This window comes from Nannobrachium achirus, assembly GCF_963921795.1.
Source record: "Nannobrachium achirus genome assembly, chromosome: 22".
Lineage (NCBI taxonomy): Eukaryota > Metazoa > Chordata > Actinopteri > Myctophiformes > Myctophidae > Nannobrachium > Nannobrachium achirus.
The window spans coordinates 41,234,631-41,249,630 of NC_137829.1; the positions used below are offsets into that span (position 1 = coordinate 41,234,631).

Consider the following 15,000-nt stretch of genomic DNA (forward strand, 5'->3'; position numbering starts at 1 on the left):
AAAGTACCAAAAGTAATAGTACAACATGTTTGAAAATAGCAGATCTACAAGCTCACAACGCATCGCGATGCGTTGTGAGCTTGTAGATCGGCTATTTTCAAACAGCCTAGGTATGAAATAGGGCTAAAGTGGTTTATGCATGTTTTATAATATTATAATTTATGCCTGTAAAGTAAATCAAATAACTAGTAACTAAAGTTTTCAAATAATTGTAGTGCAGTAAAAGTACAATATTTGGATCCGAGATGTAGTGGAGTAGAAGTGAAAGTATTGAAAATTGGAAATACTCAAGTAAAGTACAAATGCTTCAAAAGTGTACTTAAGTACAGTACTTAAGTAAATGTACTTTGTTACGATTTATACTTGCTAGTGTTGCGCCCCCAAAAATAATACATCTTGAAGATATTTGGTCCACGGCAATGGTGTGTATTCTAAGTCTGAATAACCAGACTGAATAACTTAGAATCTAAGTATAACTTAAGGGGAGCACACACTGGACGCGGGCGGCTGCGCAGCGTTGCGTCACGGTATCGATGCACGTGTGCGTGCGTGCGTGCGTGCGTGTGCGTGCAGTAAGCACTTTGTTTTTGCCAGCTACTTTTGTTTTGGCCCACCATCATTTTCAGAGACAAATTGACTGAGAAACAGGAGATTCCGAATTCAGAATAAGAGTCAGAATTTATTTTAAAGTTACAAAATATTTAAGAAACATATTTTATTATTTATTTTACATAAACTGTACAGGTGACATTTATTTGACTAGATGATTTCTCAAACAGAAACTAAAAATAACTTTATTTATTAAATAGAAAACTGAAAACAAAAAAACAAACAAACAAACAAACAAAAAAAACAATTGAATTAAAAGATGAAAAAGTGAAGTGTACAAAACAGAAAGAAAACACAAGACTAAGAAATGGAATCATGGTGTCGTACCCTGATACAGAAGTAGGCCTCTTACCACGAGTGATCAGAAACAGTCTTGTACACAATAACGTGATGGCCTCGCCATCTTTCTTGGCCTCTTTGGTTCCTTTAATTAGGTAAAATACATTTGAAACAAAAAAAAATCAATTTACTCTCTATAAAAATAACTTTTCAATGGCAGTTTTTTTTCTTTTTCTTTAAAGGGAAACGTTACCGATTTTGAAACTTTGGGCCCTATTTTCGTCAATGCCTTACCCCTTATCCCAAAATTTATTTTGCCTTATTTTACTATTTTGAAAAACATTTTTTTAATCTTTCAAGTAGCTGATCTACAAGCTCACAATGTGTCGATGTAGATCGGCTATTTGAAGTATTTTTAAATGTTTTTCAAAATAGTAAAAAAAGGGTAACAACGTTTAGGTATAAGGGATAAGCCATGGACGAAAATAAAGCTGTAAATCCCATTGTTCTGATTTGAGGAGATCATGGGGGGAAAGAAAACGCCCCATGTCTTCTGTGTATTTCTCCCGCGAAATACATAAGCGTACACCCGATGATGTCAAACACGTCGTTCTTACAGAATACAGACAAACGATCTCCTCCCGGCATAACAAAGGGATTTAGGTTCAAAATGGGCGAAATTCCCCTTCGGCTTTTGTCTTGCTAATCCCACAACATGTCAGTGCAAACATCACGAAAACCCTTCGCTTTTTGGAGAGGAAAGCGAAAGATCACTTTTCAAGTATCGATTAAGAGCTGAAGACTAAAGGAGAGAGAGGGAGAGAGAAAGAGATAGAGAGAGAAAGGAAGAGAGAGAGAGCGAAAGGAGAGGAAGCTCAGTCTTTTAGATCAGTGGTTTTCAAACTTTTTTGTGCACAAGGCACACCAATGGGCAAGTCAAGATCTCAAGGCACACCTGGATTCATAGTGAACATAGCACACCTCACAACGTGTGGCATCGCAACTTGCAGATCTGCTATTTCACAATTTAAATTATTATTATTATTTTATTTTTTTGTGAGGGGTAGTCTTTTTTCCCCCACCTATAATGCCATGCCCAAAATAGGGACAACAGATTGAAAGTGGTTAAAATATATATATATATATATATATCGTCACTGTCGGGCAGAAACCTCGTATCTCCAAGTTTCAAATGTGTACATTTTTATGCAAAGTAAAGCCCTGCTTCATCAGACAAGGCTGTTGCACAAAAGTACTGAAAACAGCAGATCTACAAGCACACAACGCCTCGCGGTGCGAGGCGTTGTGTGCTTGTAGATCGGCTGTTTTCACTAGTTTAGTTCATTGTTTTAAATGATAAAAACGAACGGTTTTGGACATACAAGGTTTCCACCCGACAACGACGATATATATATACGTATATATATATATATATATTTGGCTGTATAATTTGCCTCTGTATTGGAAAAATGAGTGTGTACAAAGTACTGGTATAGTAAATAAAAACAAAGTACTGAAAAAAACAAAAAAAACAATGTAATTCATAAGTTAGTTGTAAATGTCGTTTATCCCAAGGCACACCTGGACTTGTCTGGCGGCACACCGGTGTGCCCCGGCACACTCGTCTGAGAACCACTGTTTGTAGAGTATGGGTTATTATGTGTCTTACTATACATTGCATAGTTCATGTGGCACTCTTTAGCGATAAGACAGGACACTCGGTACCCCCTTGGAAGGCATGTTTCATTCTGCAAGTGCTATTCAACAAAAAAAAAAAGGTGTGCGTGTGAACGGGATTCTGCAAGTGCTGCACACAAGACACCCGCTCCATTCCCGGGTCCGCTCCACAGACAGCTCTGCTTTGAAGGCAGCGAGGTTCGGGACCTGCAGTTCGTGGGAGTTCTGTCTCTCTCTCTCTCTCTCTCTCTCTCTCTCTCTCTGGGGGTGTGTGTGTGTGTTCGAGGGAAGCTCACTTTTGAAAGGGAGGAAGGAAGGAAGGTAAGGAAGGAAGGAAGGAAGGACAACCCATCTTCACCTGGTCACCATGCTAACAAGAGCCTGCGACGCTCTGGACGCGGAGAGGCTCTCGCCAGAGGGTCCATCAAACACCAACCAGCGATGAGAGCGACAACAACGACAGCAACGACAGCCGTCGGTCCATGACTGACACTGCGGAGATATTGATCTCAGTTCCAGCAGACAGCATCTGTCTGTCTGTCTGTCTGTCTGTCCGTCCGTCCGTCCGTCTGTCTGTCTGTGGGGACAGTATAGGGGGAAGTGCTGGTGTTCGGAACTCTTTTAAGCGTTATGAATTTGTCAGTGCTTTATATATTTATATATATATACACACACACACACATATAAATATAAATAGTCTGTAGTGTGCTTAAGTACTTGAGAGAGAGGGTCAAGGCGGGGGGAGCGTGATTGGGCGATGAGGAGGAAGAGGGCGGAGCCAGTAATGTCACTTTTTCCCTGTTTACTTAAGCGCTTTGTGGTCTTCATGAGAGATGATGATGAGCCATTGTTTTTTGACTAGGAATGGCAAACTAGAGGAAAGAATATATAGATATACAGTGTATATATATATCTATATATATATCTATATATATATCTATATATATATATATATATATATATATATATAAAATATATAGATATTATATAATTTGGTGAAAACTGTTCCCTTCTCTTCCCATAGCTCATTGCCAGGTCAAAAGGTCATTATACGGAGAGCGAAAAAGCCCACTTTCAGTCTGATAAATAGTCGTGTGCACGCGCGTGCGCACGTGCAGAGCGCACGCCCCGTGCAGCGTGTCGACACACGTTATGCCAGCTTGTCCCTGCCGGTGTTGTAGATATAAGGTATACATTTGTACCGTACATTAACGTCTGGAATGCACCAAAAAGGTTCAACAGAGGATCCGTGTGGGGGGAAAAGGCGGCGTCGCCCCCCCTCAGGCGCAGCCGCACTCCTCCACGATCATGTTGGGCACGTCCCTCTTCACGATGTTGTACTCGTCGTCAAAGTACAGCATGGACATGGTGCTGAGCTTGGTGGGGATGCAGCAGGAGTTGACCGAGCCGGGGCTCATGCCTCTCATGCGGTACTGGTTGACCACGGCCGTGTGGAAGGACGAGGCGGAGCCCGGCACCCCCGCCATGTAGGCGGGGCAGCTGCCCTCGCAGTAGTTCCCGTAGTAGCCGGCCGGCGCGATGATCCAGTCGTTCCAGCCGATGAGGCGGAAGTCGATGTAGAACTGCTGCCGGCAGCAGAGCCCGCCGCTGCTGCCGTCGCACTCCAGCCCCCGCTTCCGGATGCGGTGCTTGCCGTCCGCCTGGCGCACCCGCACCACCAGGAAGGGCCGGTGGGAGGGGTCCCCGGGGTCCACCAGCACCGGCAGCACGCTGGCCGCCTCGCAGCCCTCGCAGCGCACCTCCAGCTGCTGCCGCCGGGCGCCCTTGTTGAACACGGCCCGCACGGCCTCCGACAGCGGGAAGGTGTGCCAGCCGCTGCGCTTCAGGTCCACGCGCTTCTCCACCAGCGCCCAGCGGCCCCCTCCCCGGCCTCCGTCCGCCTCTCCTCCGCCTCCCCCTCCGTCCACGCCTCCTCCTCCTCCTCCACCTCCTCCTCCGGGGGCCCCCGCCTCCACGCTCCTGGCCCCCGCCTCCTGGTAGTGGATCTTCACCGTCACCTTCCGGCGGGGGCCCTTCTCGGGCCCCGCCGGGAGCACGCGGAAGTACAGCCACAGGTTGGCCTGGGAGACGTGGAGGTTCTGGTTGCCTTCGTTTGAGATGAGGAAGTACAGGCTGGACTTGGATGTTGCTTGATCGTCTGTTGACACATAAACACACACACACACACACACAGGTTATTATTGAGCAGCTGCTGGCAGGGACGTGCTGGCCATTGGGAAAAGCGGGACAACTCCCGAACGGCTGGTTCATTCCCGGCCGGTCCAGGCCGGCCATTAGGAAAAAAATACAAATAAAATGACGGCCTTCGTTCCATTTTGGGGGCTGGGCGGCCAACAAAGTAAATCGTCACTGTCGGGCAGTATCTCCAAGTTTCAAATTTGTACTTTATTTTTTTCCTTGCAAAGCAAAGCCCTGCTTCATCATACAAGGCCGTCGCACAAAAGTAGTGAAAACAGCAGATCTACAAGCACACAACGCCTCGCACTGCTTGTAGATCGGCTGTTTTCACTAGTTTAAATCATTTTTTAAAACGGTTTTGGACATACAAGGTTTCCACCCGACAACGACGAAATAGAACTCATGTAATTGGCCCGCTGGCTTGTCACTTTGTCATGATCTGAAATGGCAAATCTTTGGGTAGCAGCAGCGCTATAGAGAGAGATCTCTCGCGCGCAATGAGGGCCTATCCAACTCTTTTTCCCAGACTGAATCAGGGGCCCAGCACGTCCCTGGCTGCTGGTATGGTACGGTACAATCTGGGAAGCCTCAGGGCCCTCTGGGGGCACCGCCCATTAGAATGTGGATGACAGGATGTTGGCCCGTTTGGTCCGCCCTCAGCCCTCCAACTTCCGGTCCGCGTCTCTTTGTTTACGTTCCTAACATTCCTAACTCTACGCGTTGCGACGGGAGCTGCCGACAGATTCAGCTGCGTGGCTCTGAATCTGTCTTGGGAGATTAGGTACAGTATGGTATGGTTTACTACTGAAGGAAGGCTGGCAAAAGGGACTCGCTCACTCCGTTACATTTTAAGGAACACTCCTTAGACTGAGACTTGAAAATATCACTTCATTTATTTTTAGATGCCCATGAAGTGCTCGGTGAAAATAAAAAAAAGGAAACGTTTCGGTCCTGGGACCTTCATCAGTGCTTGATGGTTTACTACTGTACATACTGTAGTATCTATGTTCTCCTACAATGTGGTTTGAATGTTGGGTTGTCATCCTTTTGTCATAATGTGTCTCTGATTCTAAAACGTAAAGCTTCAACCCATAACTGAACTGAACTGATTCTGGGCATGCCATAATAGGCAAACATACAGGGGGAAATCCCGTTTTGGCGACGTAGCGCTAAGGCGAAGTGTACTAACGTGGGCAAATGTACCAACGGGGTCTCCTACCGTACTGATAGGGCGACATGCAAATTTCCATTCACGCTTTTCTGCCGTGCCGATAAGCCGACAAGCACATTTCCATTAATTTCCGTTCAACACACATCACATCACTCAAGTAAATCCTGGATTTTATACTTCTTCATCGTGGCGTAGTCCGTGACAAAAGTGGCAGACAAAAGTGGCTGATCTACAAGCTCACAACGCCTCGCGACACGTTGTGAGCTTGTAGATCTGCTATTTTCCAGGCGCAGAAACTTGCAGAATGAATGAGCGAGTCACTGTGTCAGACGTCCAGCGCAGCGCACGTTGTTATTTTTATTATTTAATAATCAACGTAGCCTACAATTGAAACACTTTCACAAGCCACAGTGTGGCTTAATATTCACATTAAGGGTAACAAGCAGGCACGCTGCATGCACTGCACATTATTAGAACAAGTTTGCTAGTGAGTGTAAATCAGTGGCTTCCTCAAAGAAAAAGAAACGAGGCGAAAAAGCGTTGGTATACTTGTATTTCGCCTAATCGCTACGTCGCCTTAACCCTACGTCGCCAAAACAGGACGTGCCCACATACGGTATGGCAAACATTGATTGAAAAGCCACAGAGGATGCCTGGTGTCGTTCCGTTTCGCAGACACAGGATCGCTAGCCGTTTACGGGCCTTCTGATCTAGAGTGTGGGTGGGGCAAAATGTCTGACACAGACAGAGTGTGAGTCACACACATGTAGAACGTTTCAAAGCTGCTTCTGAACCCCGTTTGTTGAAATATGCACTCGATCAGCACATTATTTGTTTAAACAGAAGTGATAAAAACTTGAGACAGCATGGTCTGCATTTCGCACACGCACACACGCGCACACACACACACACGCACGCACACACACACACACACACACACACACACACACACACACACACACACACACACACACACACACACACACACACACACACAAAGAAGCTTCTACAGAAGGGAGCAGGTTGGCTTTTACAGGGATAGATTTTTTTTTGCCTTCACTGTCTTTTCTCCTTCAACCACTGGGTCAGCTGACCTCCACAGCAGCTGCTGATTGGCCCCCGACTGTGGACAGGCCAGGCCAGGTCTGGGATGGAGCCCAGTTGGCCTCAGGTCCAGTTTTTAAATGAGAGAGAGAGAGAGAGAGAGAGAGAGAGAGAGAGAGAGAGAGAGAGAGAGAGAGAGAGAGAGAGAGAGAGAGAGAGAGAGAGAGGTTGGAGAGCAGATGAGGAAAAGATGGCGGAGGGGGAGGTAAAGAAAGAACGGTACGAAACGGAGGAGAGAGAGGTGGGGGCACACAGACAAGATTAGAAACAGAATGACAGAGATAGAGAGAGAGAGTATGAAGTTGATTGACTGTATTGTACTGTGTACACTTCTGCTTTGAAAAACGTACGTTTTCTCATACCAATAAAGCCCTTTGAATTGAAAATGTAATTGAAATTGAATTGTACGAAGGAGAAACAGAGGAAGGAGGAGAAGAGGAACGGAGAGAGCGGAAGAGAAGAGAGGGATAAAGAGGAGTAAAGAATGAGAGAATAAGAACGGTTGCAGTGAGAGAGAGAGGGGGGGGGGGGGAGGGTCTGAGAAGGTGATGCTGTACAAGGCCAAACCCCAGGGGGTTCATTGAGTTCGTTGTTCAGGCTGTGTGCTGTAACCCCCCCACCCCCACCCCAACACACACACACACACACACACACACACACACACACACACACACACACACACACACACCCTCCCTCCAGCCCGCAGACTGACAGCACAAAGCAGTCAGACCTCGGCCTTTCAAGCGCGTGGCCTCGTACAGAGAAGCATGATGGGACAGAAATAAAAGACATTTACATGACACTGGACGATGGACGTCTCTCTCTCTCTCTCTCTCTCTCTCTCTCTCTCTCTCTCTTTCTCGCTCTCTCAGGGTGACGTTGTGTTTTTGAAAAGCCGTTACTTTGTTTGCCCACTGATTAGTGTGTGTCAGTGTCAACAGCTGGCCCCTAACCCTCTCCCACACACACCCACACCCACATGCGCACGCACGCACACACACACGCACACCCCTATTCCTCCTGTAAACTGTGGTCTGTTACATTCACACACAGACCTGTTCAGACCAGCCCTCCTATTATACAGTATATGGCATCACACGCACACACACACGCGCACGCACGCACACACACACACACACACACACACACACACACACACACACACACACACACACACACACACACACACACACACACACACCTACTTCTCCCCACCAACGGGTAAACCAATACATGAAACATCAGGTCCTGTGAAAAAGTGCAGCCTTCGGGGGCTGTGAGGATCAGTTACTGAAACCATCTGAAGAGAACATGAAGGAAAACACTGTTCAATTACCAGGTGACCTGGGGGCTATACGAGCACCTCACCTTATCTCCCCTCACCCCCCCTCCCCCTCCCCCTCCTCCCCCCACCCTTCAACCTCCTCCGCTCTCCCTCCCCACCGCTCGCCTCCCTCTACTCTTTAGCCTGCCTGTTTCGACAGCTCCAACACACTCCCAAAACAAGGAGCTCTCCCAGGCTTGACGAGCTTTCGTGCCACTTGTGTTTGTGTGGGGTTAGGGCATTCACCGAATATTAGAATATCAAACTCACTATTCTACGTTGTTCACCGAAGTCGAATATTCGCTTTTTTTTTCTCTCTCTCTTTAAAAAATATATAGTTTATAAAGTTTGGCTAGATAGGAAGCCATAAGAATGAGTTGTCAATGGTTCTCTGACGTTTTTAGGCCGTGACCCCCAAAATAAACATAATTGAACTGGGGACCCCCACCCTGACAAGCACTTGGAATTGTAGCAATTACATTTAATGTGACTCGGTTCCGTAGATAAATATTGTGAAAATAGCAGATCTACATGCTCACAACGCCTCGCAACGCGAGGCGTTGTGAGCATGTAGATCGGCTATTTTCACAATGTTTGCCTCTTGCTTACTTATTTGACAGTTTGGCCAGTCCTGTCGAATATTCGACTATTCAAATACTTTGAGGTCGAATAATTCTAATACTAAAAAAATCACTATTCGTGAATGCCCTAGTGCGGGTGTGAGTGTGTTTGTGTGTGTGTGTGTGTGTGTGTGTGTGTGTGTGTGTGTGTGTGTGTGTGTGTTGTGTGTGTGTGTGTGTGTGTGTGTGTGTGTGTGTGTGTGTGTGTGTTTGGGCGTGTTTGTGTATGGAGCTGAACGATCTGCGACGCCTTGTGAGCTTGTAGATCTGATATATAACTTAAGTCTAAATCACCCCCACAGGGGATGAAGTCTGATTAGTCTGATTCCGGAGCTGATTAGCAGCTTGTTACCAACCGATGTGGGATCAGTGCTGTTGATCTGGGGAACTCGTTACTGTGGGGCAGAAGAAGAAGGAAAAAAAACAACGCCATCTTCTCTAACTTTTTGTGTTTCTTTTTTCCCCTAAATGAATGCCCTGCTTGATCATACTATGGCCTCACACAAAAGCATCAAAAGTAGCAGATCCACACGCTCGGGACGTGGCGCGAAGGGACGCATTCTGAGCTTGTAGATCTGCCACTTTTGATGCTGAAAAGTAACAGTTTGGAGACATACCGGTATGAGGTTTCCACTCGACAGAGACGATAATCGCATTGGAAGCTGCTGTTCATTGGAGCAATGCACCGACCGCTAATATACCCAGAATCTGTGTAAACAAACAGCTATTTCTGGGTATAGTATGTCTATGAATTGACACAGTATAAAACATCAAGTGTCCAGAACATTGGGGCATCCACTCAAAACTCAGGCGTGTTTTCTTGCAGTGGAGTTATAGCAAGTTCCCCCCCTGCCGATATGGCTGTGGCGTCGACATGCCATCCATATCCATCTCTTCGCCCGAAAATCGCCATATCTGCAAGCTCACAGCTCTCGTAGATCAGCTATTTTCACCGAATGCCCCCCCCCCCCCTCCCCCAATAATGTGGGTGCGACATTGTGATCTCATACGCGACCAAATGGGTTTTCCTTCATTCACATGAAATTACGCTATGTTTGTGTTGTTGAGTGATCCAAGTCTTACTGCACTGCTTGACTCCAGGTTGAACTCAAGTATTCTGAAGTGCTGGATAAAAGGCTCGAGAAAAAATAAACCCCGGCGAACAATAGACCCTTTTCACGGTAGCCATATCGACATGAAATAGCAGGTAAACACAGGTTTAATAATTAATGCATTTAATTAAGGTTCTAGCGCAGTGTAGCGGAGTCTTTCCAGTGAGCCAACATGCACAAAGCAGCACCCTGACTCAGCTTGACCCGAATGGAACGCAACCTTAATTAGTAACATTGGAACCACCTGTACTTGTCCTGCTATATCATGTCAAAATGGCTGCTGCGATAAAGGGCTAGATAGCGCTCCTAATACACACTAACCTGGAGTTTATAGCAGGTTATCTTTGATTATTCGTTGTTTCTTTTAACATTTCTTTTTTCATTAACGAAATTGAATCAACTTAACGAATTGAATCAACTTATTCAACACCTATTTCATACATCATTGTATGGTGTACTAGCAAAGATCTCTGATCTAAAAGCATCACAACACAGCGTATTGTGTTCTCATTTTGAAAATTGCATTATCAATTATTTTTGTTATAATAATTTGAATTTGATTTATGAGTTTGATTAACTTTTGCACCACCAGCCAGCGCCCACCTGCAATTCAGCAGTTCTGAAGCTTGTACGTCCCCGGAAAATGGACAACCGCAGTCATGCACGATGTCACGCAGCAGAAATGTAATCGTACCCAGTGTAACGGCAGCAGAGAACGGACACACACGCCCGGAAACGGCGATGAAGTTAACAATTGATTTAATTTCATTGGTGCACTGTGATGCGTACATGGCTTCATCCGTGCATGAACGCATGCCTCGTATGGTAACTTGCCAATGATTGATTACGTTTGGAGGCCGCGGAGTTATCAGGCTATATTAACATGTCCTTTTAACGCGTTCTTCGTGGCGGATACTGGCTCACTGTCTGCGTTTATTTTTACGACAGTAGTTCTCAATCATTTTCATGCCAAGGACTCTTAAATTGGTCTGTCTTAGGCCGCAGAACCCATCTGCAATGTAATCACAGATTTTAATTTTTTTCCCCAAATGTTTCGAAGACAGCTGAAGCATAACGTTTTAAAAATGACTACGTGAACCCCTGGGGGTCCCCTGGACGACCCCCGCTTTGAGAACAAGCGATTTTACGAAACCCCTCTCAACAGCAGTCAACTAAACAGCGGCCCCGTGTAACTTCTCTTCTCTCGCGACGATAAGAGTGCGGGGGTCACGTGACTTCTCTCTCTGCAAACGGTCCTCTTTTCAGATGACGGGTGCTTTTCTCTCTTCTTTTTTTCCCCGACCCTGCCGTGTTCCAGGCAGCTTTTTAAGCCCTGACAGGCTCTCCTGTGTATCTGGTGAATGAATGACGCGAGGCACCTGGGTGGCCTGGAGTTGATAAAGAACTGCCTCTGCGTGTTCCCACCTGCATCCCCAAACACAACAACAGGCCAGGGAACCGAGAGCAACACAGAGAGAGAGAGAAAGGGAGAGGTAGGGACGTGCTGGGCCCCCTGATTCAGCCCGGGAAAAAGAGTTGGAGAGGCCCTCATTGTGCGCTAGCGCTGCTGCTACTCAAAGATTTGCCATTTCAGATCATGACAAGTGACAAGCTAGTGGGCCAATTACATGAGTTATATTTCGTCGTTGTCGGGTGGAAACCTTGTATGTCCAAAACCGTTAGTTTTGTATTTATCATTTTAAAAATGATTTAAACTAGTGAAAACAGCCGATCTACAAGCACACAACGCCTCGCACCGCGAGGCGTTGTGTGCTTGTAAATCTGCTGTTTTCACTACTTTTGTGCGACGGCCTTGTATGACGAAGCAGGGCTTTGCTCTGCGAAAACATTTACAAATTTGAAACTTGGAGATACAAGGTTTCTGCCCGACATTGAAGATTTACTTTGTTGGCCGCCCAGCCCCCAAAATGGAACAAAGGCCGACATTTTATTTTGTTTTATTTCCTAATAGACCGGCCGGGAATGAACCGGCCGTTCGGGAGTTGTCCCGCTTTTCCCAATGGCCAGCACGTCCCTGGGGAGAGGTAGGGGGCAGTGGCGGGAGGTAACGAAGTACAATGTTTGAGGCGCTTTTACTGTACTTGAGTATTTACATCACACATTAAGAGTTGTTGTCGGGTTGAAACCTTGTATGTCCCTGTCCAAAACCGTTTGTTTTGTATTTATTGTCTTAAAAAATGATTTAAACGAGTGTAAATAGCTGATCTACGCGATGCGAGGCGTGTGCGTTTAGATCTGCTATTTTCACTACTTTTGTGCGAGAGTCTTGATGAAGCAGGGATTTTTTTTTAAGAAAAAACGTACACATTTGAAACTTGGAGATACAAGGTGTCTGCCCGACAGCGACGTTATACTTCTACACCATTACGGCTCAGAGTAAAGTATTGTACTTTTGACCCAACTGCGGTTATTTGAAAATGCAATTACAGACTTAGGCTATTACAAAAATCACATTAACCAGTTAAAGCCCCGTTTCATACCGAGGCTATTCAAAAGCCACGCGGCCCGTTGCGAGCTGGCACATCTGCTACGTTCACATTTATTTATCTGTATTTTCAAGACGTGTTCGACAAATTTTGAAAACACATTCAGGACATGTGCAAAATGGAATGTCCTACATAATGAGTTACTGTAGGTGCATTTGTTTTGATGCAATCGTCTATACTTTTACTCTAAATTGAGGCGTTAATTCCTTTTCCTTACCCATTAAGACCAGGTATGCATATCTGTGTCACCACTTTAAACATTATTTCATGCTTTAACTATTAAAAAATAGCAGATATGCAAGCTCACAGCAAGCTTGTAGATCTGCTATTTTAGAAAAATCTTGAAAATGGGTGCAAATCTTTGAATGTATTTATCTTTTAAAGCAGACATTTTTTTACGCAAATCCTTCTTTCTCTTGGTCCCTGGAACTTAATATTTTCAGATGGGGGTCTGTGGTCAAATACATATAATTCTAAGGGGGTCCTTGACATGAAAGAGTTTGAGAACCACTGACAGAGAAACATAGGTTTTTCAGAAAACTGTTAGGATCTAGAAGACTTTTTCTTTTTCACATCTAAAAAGTAAAGAAATCTAGAGCAGTGGTTCTCAAAGTGGGATTTGTGGGTCTAAATTGAACCATACAAGTCTGTAACTCTGACAGTATACAAATGGAACCAACTCTGACAGTATACAAATGGACCCTAGCGGGTCCATTTGTATACTGTCAGAGTTAAGGGGAGACCTTGAAATGCAAAGGTTTGAGAAACTAATCTAGAGTACTTCTTAGAGGACTCAGTAGGAGTCTTGGAGGAGGAGGTAGGGAGATACTGCAGTGTTGTTTTTGACAGTAAATTTAGATTTAGTTTTAGTCATAGTCTTTTGAATAAAATGTCATTTAAATATATATTTCTAAATATCATAAGATTTTAGGCAACTAAATCTACAGTTGATTTAGTCAACTAAAGTGTATTTTGGCAGGCCTTGATGGCATCGTAATGACTGATTTTACACTTGGTTGTGTGCTGAAAATAGCAGATCTACAGTACAGTTGTAGATCGGCTATTTTCAGCGTGCAACACCTGAGAGCAACCAAACATAAAATTACTCTCTTCTCCACTAGTCCCTCCCTAACGTTTTAGTCTAGTTTTTATTTTGTCGACGAAATTCTCAATATATTTAGTCTTAGTTTTAGTCACCACAGCTTAGTTTTTGTTTAGTTTTTATTTCGTTTTCGTCTGTGAAAAAAACACAGTCGACTAACATTTTTCGTCATAGTTTCAGTCGACGAACTCAACACTGCAGTACTGTAAGTAGGGTGGGGGGTGGGATGGGGGGATTATGGAACGGTGAAGAGAAGAAGGGAGAGGTGAGAGAGATAAGGGCAGGGAAGGCTCATTACTTCATGTCACTGCCGACAGGAGGACCACACGCTGCGGAGGAGAGAGGGCGAGGCCCTGTTGTTTGTGTGTGTGTGTAGCATGTATGTGTGTGTACATGCAGACAGACAGAGCGCCAGGTATCCTTCAGCCCCCGAGGCGTCAGTTCTCCAGGAATTCCATACAGGATGGGTGTGGAGGGAGGAAGAGATAGAGAGAGAGAGAGAGAGAGAGAGAGCGGAGTAAGAGGGAGAAGAAGGAGGAGGAGAAGAACAGTGTGTGTGCACAGCACACGCACACGGAAAGTGTTTCTTTTCATTGGCGAATCGCTTTTGGATCTCACACGGTCAGAGTGCTCTCGGTGGTTTGGGTGTGACGTCATCGGTGTTGTTATGAGTACAAATGGCCTGACCGAGCTGGCGAACAGATAACGTGATGACGGCAAACACGAATGCCAAGAATCCTAATCCGCGCCGCTACTTCAGCGGCGGATCGCGATGACGATCTCGCTGGCAGCATGTCACATGCAATCAGCCCGTGTCCTCTAACGTGTTATGTTGATGTTTTTTAATTCCGCCTTCTGCTGATTTTGATTGGTCGGCTGGTAAAGTGACATCGATGAGTGACACGTGTTTTAACACACATCTTCACTTCTGGAGGCCCTTGGCACAAACTATTTTAGATGGGGGTCCGTGGCAAAAGACGTGCACAATTCTGGGGGTCCTTGACATGAAAAGGTTTGAGAGACACTGAGGTGCGGCTCTGGGAGGCGGAGCGTCTCTTTACCATAAATGCTTGTTAGAAAAAGGCCCTGAAGCTATGTCCACATAAAAGGCTTTTTGAGTGGACAGGCTCATAAGGGTCACCATCTATTTGACAGAGATCACTAATTTCTCCACCTAAAGCCTCTATCAGAGTCCAGGGTGAAGAGCTATTCACTTCACTGCGGTGTAGTTTTCTAGCTATCACCTAAACATACATAACAAAGCCTAGGTGATAGCTAGGAAACTACAACGCGGTG

At 45.5% G+C, this 15,000-nt stretch overlaps 1 protein-coding gene across 1 annotated transcript in view; it reads right to left on the minus strand.

The window, feature by feature from the left end:
- Window positions 1-3,845: 3,845 nt before the first annotated feature.
- The window catches only part of inhbb (inhibin subunit beta B), a gene marked incomplete at both ends in the record, with an annotated part of 16,301 nt that continues 5,146 nt past the window's right edge, over window positions 3,846-15,000 (minus strand). Inside the window, one exon of the mRNA XM_080752905.1 lies at window positions 3,846-4,723. Coding sequence (XP_080609031.1) covers window positions 3,846-4,723 — 878 coding nt within the window. The remainder of the gene's footprint in view (window positions 4,724-15,000) is intronic.